Here is an 11,153-nt window from a genome sequence, read left to right on the forward strand (position 1 = left end):
TCGGTGAATTAAACATTTGAGAGCAAAAATTGGATACTACCATGTAGAAAAATCTTACAAAATAATAAATTAAACAAAAATTAACAAGAATTTAATGGAAAATGTTACGGCAGTTAGATAGTGCATAAACTGGATGCTATCATGTGGAAAAATCTTACAAAAGTGCTGCCACTAACATTTCATGAAAACTAGACGCTATCATGTGGAATTTCCTTAAAAAAATCCAATTAAATAAGAGGAATTATTTTTTAATAAAATTTGGATTAAAGATAGTACTCCTTATTTATTGGTCGAGTTGTTGTTTGCCGGTCGGTACTCGGTACTATTATTGGTAATGGTGATGGTGATGGTAATGGTGGTTTGTTCATGAGAATTTCGGTGATGGTTGTTTATGCTAGAAGGTAAAGCAAAAAAGGGGTCACTTTTGTAATCTGGGTGGTAGCAGTTTGTTAGGATTCAAGGTAATTTTGTATTATTTTGAATTTATGTCCCTTTGTTTCTATCTAAAACCCTAATTTTAAATTCATCTTTAAACCTTAGAAATCAGTCTCCAAACGGTTTAAATTCCAAGAGAAGATTTAGAAATTGATTTCAAAAATAGAAACCACAAAGCTGTTAGCATTTTATTTGATTGTTCCTCAACCATACAAAGAATTTCTACACTATATGATACTTTCCTGAGGGATTTTTACTTCAGTAATATACAAATTTATAACGGCTCGTTTGATTGTGAAATTTTGATAGGTTAATTCTTTACATGGTTAATGGTCATACCTACTCAAGCAATAGTATATTTTGGAGAAAAGTTATATTAATGCTGGGTTTATGTTACTATTCATATATTCAATCACTTTACCCTCACTATTTTAACACTCTACAAGAATGGTTAATTAGTGTGATTTGCTCTCTATGATGTGCACACTGTTAAATGTTCGATTCATGTTGATGTATGTGGTTTGTGGCACGTTTTTAAAGCTGAAATTTAAGTATGTTATTTTACTAATTTGTAATTTATAGTATTGGCAAAAAAATAATCTTTGAATTTAACCTTTGGACTAGTTTCCAATTGCTTGAAAAATATAATTATATTTAGTAATTATAAGTATAGAACAAACTTTGTGGAGGACACTTAAAGTTATTAGATATGAATGGTCTCATTGATGATTGATTGATGAGAACAATTGTAGTAGGTTTATTATTTTGGTACTTTGAATTTTAAATTGTTGGACTTGTTTTATTATTAGTTTTTATATTTTTTTGGTCTTAGCTTGAAATTACTGTGCGTGCATATGTTATTTGGAGGAATGAAAAAAATTAGTTATTCATTTTACAAACGAAAAATCTATCGAAATTTTTCACAAAATTTTATCTATTTGTTGGTGCCCCTAAGGTGATTATGTAATACTTGCGACTTTAAGCTCCTAAATTATCGTTTTTATAATTAATTAACAATATTAACGTTTGAAATTCTGTTAATGCTTTAAAGATTTTATTCAATTAAACTAATAGATTTTATATGGTTTTAATTATTTTGGGAAGTCATATTGTGTTTATCTATAAAATTATAAAATTAAATAACTAAATATTAAAATAAATTTAATATAGTATTATATAAAATGAAGTTTTATTTGAAAGACAAATAAAGTAGTACTAGTTATAACAATAGTGGTAAGTATTAAGTAATACTTAAACAATGTAGTATTTATTAAAAACAAGAAATTGGATAAGTATAATAAAAAAAAAAAGAAATAATAAATAAATTAAAGATAAGTCATAAGCCGTTTCACGTAAATGTTCTTCCCCTTCCCCTTCCCTTATCATTGTCATTTTTACTTCCTTCTTCAAAACATGGAGCAGAGCCCTAAATAACCATTTATTGCCTTGAACCTCCACCACATCGGTAGCAAGCTACCGCTACCAATAGTCCACGAAGCTCCGGTGCTGAGCCACGCGCCGGCAACGCAGTCTTTTTCAGTCACCTGCGAACCGCAGCAACCTCCGCAGCCAGTTGCTACCCACCGCTAATATGACTAGATTTCAATTCTATTTTCTTTCCATTCTCAAGGATGAAGGAAGGTGATGATAGGAAGGAATTAGCCATTAAAATTGAAAGAGTTGTATGATTGAGGTGCACTCCCACTCAAACAAATTCAATTGCTTGATTTAAATTTTTAATTAGTGAAATTTTATGTTTTATATTTGAATCATGTAGAAATTATAGAAATTAGGTGAATTAGTAATTGTTGGGTATTAATTGATTAAATTGAAGATGAAAACATGACTTCAATTAGCAATTGGTATATTAAATCTAAAGTGGAGAGATTGATATTTGAGGAATACCCACAAAGATAAACTTTATTGAATTTAATTTGTATGTGTAGATAAAAATTATTGTAAACTGTTTGAAGTTTGATATTGTTGTCATTAAACTAGAAATGGATGATTATTATTGAAAGTTGAGATTTTAGTTAGTTATACTTTAGTTTAGGTTTTGTTTGAAAACGTTAGAAGAAATGGGGAATAAAATTTAGTTGTTCATGATAAGAGCTAATCATAGAGTTTTGTTCAATGTTTAATTGATTTTGATGCATCGTGCTTTTACGTGTTTACCTTGAAACGGTTATAAATTGAAGCATAGAAGTACTCCTTGTTGTTGTTGGTCTATTCAAGAATAATGTTGAATTGGGTATAATCAGAAATGGAATTATGAACAAAAGTTGAAAGTGAATTCTACTTGTAATTGTTTAAGAAGCGGAAGAGTTGCAGTTAGATTTAATATGGATAAGGATTGAAGATCAAATAAATATGTATGAGTCAAGTACTATGAGTTGGTTTATTGTGTCTATGACGGTTAGCATTTTCTAGTTAGATTTTATGGGTTGATTTCGTTAGTTGAGGTTATGAGGTGATTTGTTTAGTTGAGTTATGTATAAACTTTTGTCAAATAGGCATTAGGTGATTAAATTGGTAAGTTAAGATAATGAGTTGGGGTGGCTAGTTTGGAAGTACAAATCATTTGTTTGTTCGGATATGAGTTGGCTTTATTTAGTTTGAACAATGAGTTGATTATCGGTTAGTATTGTGAAGTAAACTCTAAAGTTAAGTGATATGGTTAAACTTAAGTTAAGTTGTAGAAATGAGTATAAATTATGTGTTAAAAGTGACCAAATTAAATAAAGGTTATGTCTACATTGCTCTCAAGTATCATAATTTTGTTTACAAGTATGTATATAAATTGTTGATTATATATTAAATATAGGGAAGTTTTGAAGAACATTGTATTAATAACCAAGTAAAGGAGATGCTTGAGATAAAAGGGAATTGGTGGTTTAAGGAATAAGATATAAGATTAGTTGTATTAATGTAATGTTTGAATAAAAAGCTGTCTTTTTCATAAAACCAAAGTTAAGCAAAGCTTATTAGCTAGTTAAGTCTAATCCATTGTAGCTACTTAGCACATATATGTTTATATTGAAGATTTCGACTTCATTAAGAAATTGTATTAATTGAGATTGTCGTCTTGCTGTAATTGAATTCTTACTCAAATCTTTAATAGTTACAAAAAAAAAAAAAGATTACAAAGGTATGTATTTCATTTCAGTTGAGATTGGTTTGAATATAGGGAGATGTTCTTCCTAATTAGAAATTTGTTTTTCGAACCTTGAAATCATTGAATAGTTATAGAAAAGATATAGGTGATTTAATGTTTTGAATTGGTTGGGATCACCTATGTGGTGTCTCAAGGAATTGGAACCTGGTCGAGATTATCTCGACACTACATGATAGTTGTCGGACTTAAATCTTCTGCTATAGTTTGGCCGTTTGTGGGTGTGCACAGTAGGGATCTTTGTCTAATAGTTATTCGGAGAACATAGCAAGCCCGATGGAAAAGAAAGTTCGTTCCATTCCATAGATTTATGGTTTAAAGACTTTGACAGGAAAAGTTTTAGTAAAGAAGATAGAAAAGAAAGATCTATCCATTTCATAGATTGATGATTTATTTTGAAAGCAAATGTTTTAGCGAAGAAAATGGAAAAGTATTTGATTTCTAAAAACAGAAAAAAAGAAGAAAAAGATTTTTATAAGGTATTGAAAAAGTAGTGTGCTTTTGCAAAAGAAAATGATTTGTAGGATATAAATAATGTATCCTAATTTCTACCTGCGTGCGTACTTGGACTTATAATATGGAATCTACCTTAGTCTGTTTGGCTGCAGTTAAATGAAAACAATGCAGAGTGCAATGTCCTATCATTTTGTGTAAATATAGTTATAATGTTTTCTTTTCACCATAGTTTTATGTACTAAACTAAAGCTATATAAATGTGTACTCAGCATAAGCTGACTACGTGGTTTTGTTCTTTGAACCTGTCCTGGGGGGCAGATTTTGAGATTAATGAAGTCAACAGTAGCTGAAAGCGTAAAGATCAATAATCAACCAAGTCATCTTTTCAGTCATATAGAAGAATGTAAGTAAAGCAAATCTTTTATTTAAAAAAAAATTATTTTAGTACTTATTTTGGATTATTTGAGAAAAGATTTCACCCTACGATGTGATTTGATTTCGGAATATTTGGCGCATGTGCCACTGGCTGGTTGTTATTTTAAAAGTTGGTTTTGAACTTGCAGGGTGACTTTAAGTCAAAAGGAAAAATTTTGGTTTATCCATGTGAAACTTTACCGGATTTTTTGCAGAAATTTATATATTTGAAATTGTTTCAAATAATTCTTATAATGTAATTTCTTTACATCTTTCAAAGGTTGTAAACACTCTGATATTTAAATTCTTTGATAGATGTCTAGTGGATAATATAATCGGTTGAGTAATTAATTATATTGTCAACGTAATAGCCCCACAAAAGTTTTAAGCTTCTGTATTAGTTTAAATCAATCTTGTTTAATCAGATGGTTAGTTTCAGGTTGTTACAGATTGAACCCTGGATCCACCCCTGATCATGCTTGTTTCACTTTAATCATCTTATTTTCTTCCTAAATTTCATTGCAATGATTTTTATTTAAAGACTTGATCTTAGGTGGTAATGAATATCACCACCACCGTGGGAATGACATGATATATTTCATGAAAATTTACACTACAAAACAATACTCATGATCATTCAATACCAATAACCAAACGCGCTGTAAAATTTTTGTTGTATTTAAATTATCGATGCTAGTTACTTATATATTTTTTCAGTCTTGTTTACCCGAGAATCTGTTCTATATGATTGATCAACCATGTGACTGCTTGGTTTGGTTTGCAGGACTTAAGTTTACAGGTTTGTGTTTCTGCATTTAGTCAAATGTTCATCGAGAATTTATGATATGTGTCTATCATGTCTATCGAGCTGATCAAGTATCATCAAAGGGCGCTCATTTGGTGAGGAAGAGGAATTAATTTTTGTGCCATTGAGCATATTTTTGTGCAATACAAGATACTCTTGTTATCATTTTCTTAGACTTTTAGCCTTGCATAACTTCTTGCTCCATTTTAACGAAATATGGCTTCAAAGTTGATACACCTGGTTGCTCACGAAGTCCCAAATCAGCTAGAATTCTCTCTAAGAGAAGCGTTTAGCCTTCTTCGACCAAAACTAGTGCCTCCATTAAAGTTAACCATCTCTTCTGCCCAAGAGTACTTAAAACTCAACGAGGCAATCGTTTATGGGGTTTTATGTGAACCTAGTTTGGCCCAAACTTCTATAAAGTACTTGCATGCCATTGTTAATGATGGGTACTGCTTATTTATCAATATACTTTCACAAATTGTTGATCTTTTGTATTTAAAGATGTTGGAATCTCCAAAACGGCAGTTAATTTGGGTTGCTTCTGTTATGATTGATGTTTCTGGCATAGGTTTTGGCGGTCTTTTGGTATCTCTTCTGAGGCAAGTCGTAGGTGGGGATTTTAGTGATGGTAATTTGTGGCTGAGCCATAAGTTGGTTGACTTATTTATGTCCAAATGGGAATTGATATTGGATGAGGAGCCAACAATTCTGTCTAGTGCTTTGTACACATATCTTAGATTGTTGACTGATCATTATCGCCTAGCTTACACTCCATGCTTGACAGAGTTGAAGCAGAAGGAGATTGTGTTTTGTGTTAGAATGTTGAGAGAGCAGTTTCATTTGTGCTTGAGAATTGGAAGGGATCTAGTTCGTCTTTTACAGGAGTTGGTTCACATTCCTGAGTTTCGAGTTATATGGAAGGATTTATTGTTGAATCCAGATTCATTTAAGACTTCTGGGTTTTCAGATATATCTCATATATATGCCATGAGAACATCGAGTAGGTATTTCTTACTTAGAATAACTCCTGAAATGGAGACTCAGCTACGATTTTTGCTTACCCACGTTAAGTTAGGATCTCAGAAAAGGCACCAGATATGGTTCACTAGGAAGTTCCTTTATCGGCCCGAGAGAGAGACTCTCATCTCTGACATTGTTCGCTTTATTTGTTGTGCTCACCACCCTTCTAAGGAAGTTCTTCAATCGGATGTCATTCCGAGATGGGCCGTTATTGGATGGTTGTTAAAATTATGTACTAAGAAATATGTTGAAGCTAATGTGAAGCTGGCCTTGTTTTACGATTGGCTTTTCTTTGATGAAAAAGTGGACAACTATATGAATGTTGAGCCTACAATGTTGTTGTTGGCAAACTCTCTACCTAAGTATATTGACGTCACCAATTCTCTATTGGAGTTCTTGTTTCTAGTTGTAGAAAATTATGATATAGATAGGAAAAATATCATCTGCAAAGGCGTATCGTCTGCTATAAGAACGCTAGTCAGCAAAGGAGTGATTGCTTCTCTTGACATTTTAACTTCTTGCAATTTGCTTTCTCCTCTTGTCAAAGAGATGCTTCAAAATTTTATGTCCAAGGTTCAATCTGGAATATGTAAAGAGCCTCATCCACCCGGAAATTTTTCTTCTAATATGACATCCCAGACGTCACCTAGTTTGTCAAATACGCAAATTGAAACGCATAATTTTGCTGGACTTCCTGCATGTCCTGAAAATGCTGAATTGAATACTCAGCCAATTTCTGTAAGTAATGAGGGCCAAGAAAACAAATTCACAAAATTCATTGAAAAAATAAGGGAGTCAATGAAATTCTCAAGCAAGATGGGCCAACAAAGTGTGGAGGAAATTTTATTTTTGCTCATAAATTCTGGCAATGAAGAAAATTTTGGTGACTCTAAATTTCTAGCTTGTGAATTGAAGAAAGAACTTGAGCTGGCTGGGTACAAGTTTTTTTCACCGATCGGAAATCTCCCAACCGGTGATGATGCTGATGAGGAAGTTCAATCTGTAACAGCTTCCGTCATTCGTACCTTTATAATTTCTAAACACCAGCAGATCAAACAGATGTTATTTTGTTGGTCAAGAGATGGTTGTTCAGTTGGTGCTCGAATATTATCATACGCATTAAGACTTGCATATGAAGCTCAATTAGCAGGCCATGGAGAAAATTTTACAAATGAGATCAATTACAAAAAGCTGCCCCTGCTGAAGTCTCATATTGACGGATATTTTGCATTTACATCTGAAAATAATACTCATGTTAAAAAAACAGTTACTTTTACTTCTAAGGTTGATGATATATTGGTATCTAAGGTAATTGATGGTGCATTCATCTCTTATAGGAACATACTTTTACAGGGTTGGGATGATTCAAGTAAAGAAATAAATGCATCTCCTGGTAAGCTCCTGGCAGCTGATATGGTGTCTTGTTCATTGTGGAAGAAAAAAATTTTTGCGGGTCTTTTCCGCAGCATCTTTACTTATCTTCCTGATCTATCCCTTGCTGACGAAGATGTTATATTTTTACTTGTCAGTCAGCTGGAAGATTTTGATCTTGTATCGATACAAATCGACGTGGGATTGAAAAAGTACGCTATATTTGGCGAAGATGTCAAAAAAGTTCTTCAACTAATTAGAAGATCTCTTTACTGGAAAGAAGTACATCAGCACAAGTTCTGGGCCTTAATTAGATCAGAGCTCACAGTTTCCAAGTTTCCTGTTGAGAAGTTGCTTTTAGACTGTTTTTTCTCGACTGAGTTTGATTCGAAATCAAGTGCTACATCTATTGGAGGTCTTTTGGGGGTATGTAGTTCTTGTGCTCCGACTCCAGAAATTGTCGGTGCTGTGATGTTATTGCCAAACAAGTTTGCTGATTTTTCTGCTGCCATCCTCTCTCATTGGACCACGACTAATGCATTGATGTTCTCCTCTAGTATAGAAGATTTTTTAAATAAATTTGAGCATAAGAATGGGGATGCTCGACTTAACTGGGACAGCGTGTCGATGAATCAATCCGCTCTTTTGTTTTTGATAAAATACTTTGAAGCACAAGGTGTTCGTGTTAATATGCTCGAGAAACTGGCATTCAGGAACCGTGCAGTTCCTATGGATACCGGATAACTCTACCTTTGTGGCACGGTGAGTTACTATACTTTTAGTCTCTGGTTGTTTGTGCATTATATTTGAAGCTTGGTTGTTACCCTTATATGATATTTTTTTGAGAAGATGGTTGTCATAGCAGTTAACTTGAAGTTTTAATGCTCCTCAAATTGCTCTTTTTAATTGATCATCTTTTGCTTTTTATTTGCGCCTTCTGCGTCATTTGGCCACTTCAATATCCATAGTTCTTGAAGAATATGCATGATGGCTTAATCGAGCTATCTGTGTATCATCGATATTGTAATCTTCCTAACTAATTAAAACATAATCCTCTATCCTCTGAGATTGCTCCTCATGTCATTGCACAACGAAGAAAAAGGGAGAGGATGCGTATTTTAGTAGGATATTGTAGGTGAGTTCATGTGATCATGTCTTTTAATAGAGTAACTATACATTTTAATATAGAAGAAATAAATTTTAGGTTTTTGTGGGTAATGTAGGTGGGTTCATGTTCAGGGCAAACCATATGGAACAGATCCAACTACAATATGGAGCAAAATCAGGGGACGTAGGGAGTACATATGATTATGTTTTGATTCGTGTAGCTGATGGATGTGCCTTGTGAGTTATGACGAGAAAACCTACTTTCATTTTGAAATGGAAAATGCTTGCACATTATACCTAGTCCTTTGATTATGAAACTTCTCTTACCCTTATTAAACCTGATTTACTCGGTCTCTTCTTCATTGCAGAGATTGACTTTCTTGATGCTATAGACTTGAATTGCATAACCAGTATGCAGTTATGGATAACGAGCCCTTTGTTTGATGACAAGTGCATACTACAAGTGTTACAATGGACTGTGTGACAAATGCATGTAGGTTGGAGCTATTGGCTGGTTTGACCAGCTGAAAGTACTAAGATATGTAAGTTTCGAATAAGCTCCTAATTGTGTTCCAGGCAATTGTGACCGGACTATCAGCAAAATGGTGACCGGAGTAAAGATCGACTATATGAATCTGTTGAGTCATATTGTCGATCTTTACAAGATGCAGGATCTTCTCTGTTCAAGTCAATTTATTTGGTTTTACTATCTATTCCGATATACACTTTGTAATCAATTACACACCAGTTGATAAGATAAATTTGTAAGATACATGTGGAAGTTTTTCAATTACACCTTTTACCTTAACATAGCAATTCACCAAGTGTACTATATATTTCTTCGGACCATTTAATTTGCACCTGATTTCATTTGCAACTCATTTACTTTGCATTCCTTTTTTTTTTTTTTTTTTTGTTAATGATCTCTACAACCTACTTCAACTTTATCTACTCATTTTTTATGAGTCTATATCCACAATATTGTCTTTTTAATAATTTCCACTTTACCTAAAAGTGAAAAATATTTTATATATATATATATATATATATATATATATATGGGAGGTATCCAATGAGAAGGGGTTGAAAATGAAAAGGTAAGAAAAACTTTATATCATTGATTCCAGTAAAATAAAAAAAGTCTATGGTCACGATTAAGCTAAAAACACATAATTATAAAAGCAATTATGACGTAAATTTTTAGAATGTTTTTACTTTATAACATAGTATTCTTTTTTGTATATATAGTAACAAAACAAAATCAAACAAAAATTCTTCTCATTTTTCTTATTTTAAAATCTTTCTTATTTGATCATATATATATATATATATATATATATATATATATATATATATATATATATATATATATATGAAGAAGTTCAAATGAGAATCATCCTTATATGAAAACCGTGAAAACCAATTTATCTGACAAAAAAGAGTTAATTTTATATTAAAAAGATGTTACTTTTAGGCAAAAAAGTGTTTTTTTAAAAAAAAAGATGATACTTTTAAGTAAAAAAGTGTTGTTTTCAGAAAATAATTCTGATCAACGCTCACTAAAAGGTGTTATTTTTTACATAAAAAAGTGTTACTTTGTATTATATTTTTTTTAAAGTAACTATTTTGTTAAAAAGTACCAACTTTTTTAAAACAAAAAGTAACATTTTTTTTACCCTCACATTTTCATATAAACTTTATTTTCACTTTAACTTGATCCTTAAATCAGATGAGATTTTTATAAAAGAGATAACCGCTGTTTAGCAGTTTGCTTGTCATTGGTAACATGAAAATTTTTTAAATAAATGGTTCTTAGGACATGTTCTCTTCGTCTGATCTGATTGGATCTGATTTGAATTTACTAAGGTCTGATCTGATCTGATCTGATCTGGTCTGATTCAGTCTGATCTGATCTGATCTGATCTGGTCTGATCTGGTCTGATCTGGTCTGGTCTGATCTGGTCTGATATGGTCTGGTCTGATCTGATCTGATCTGATCTGGTCTGGTCTTATCTGAAACTTTTTGATCTGATCTGAGTAGTTATAATGATTATTATTATTTATTTTTAGTATTATTATTATTATTATTATTATTATTATTATTATTATTATTATTATTATTATTATTATTATTATTATTGTTATTATAATTATTATTATTATTTATTATTATTATTATTATGTCTTATTATTAATATTACATACTACATAGTTATAATGATTAATAATAATAATAATAATAATAATAATAATAATATAATAATAATAATAATAATATTATAATAATAATAATAATAATAATAATATTATTTTTATTATTATTATTATTATTATTATTATTATTATTATTATAATAATAATATTATTATT

General features: G+C 31.3%; 1 protein-coding gene across 19 annotated transcripts; it reads left to right on the forward strand.

Annotated features, from left to right (window-relative positions):
* Positions 1-1,783: 1,783 nt before the first annotated feature.
* On the forward strand, positions 1,784-9,599 carry LOC130817434 (uncharacterized). Of its 19 annotated transcripts, none has more exons than XR_009043790.1 (6): positions 1,784-2,128; positions 4,382-4,466; positions 5,262-8,438; positions 8,645-8,811; positions 8,916-9,020; positions 9,152-9,599. XR_009043790.1 is itself a non-coding variant. In XM_057683137.1 (3 exons), the coding sequence occupies exon 2, from the start codon at positions 5,499-5,501 to the stop codon at positions 8,418-8,420; it is 2,922 nt and encodes a 973-aa protein (XP_057539120.1). In that variant the 5' UTR covers positions 2,117-2,128; positions 4,333-5,498; the 3' UTR covers positions 8,421-8,438; positions 9,152-9,599. The 19 variants fall into 19 exon arrangements, 1 of the variants encoding a protein (XP_057539120.1); XR_009043801.1 differs by lacking the exon at positions 8,645-8,811 and having other exon boundaries at positions 5,262-7,698; positions 7,835-8,438; positions 8,900-9,020; XR_009043794.1 differs by lacking the exon at positions 8,645-8,811 and having other exon boundaries at positions 5,262-5,377; positions 5,854-8,438; positions 8,900-9,020.
* The last annotated feature ends 1,554 nt before the right edge of the window (positions 9,600-11,153 follow it).

This window comes from Amaranthus tricolor, chromosome 7, assembly GCF_026212465.1.
Source record: "Amaranthus tricolor cultivar Red isolate AtriRed21 chromosome 7, ASM2621246v1, whole genome shotgun sequence".
NCBI lineage: Eukaryota > Viridiplantae > Streptophyta > Magnoliopsida > Caryophyllales > Amaranthaceae > Amaranthus > Amaranthus tricolor.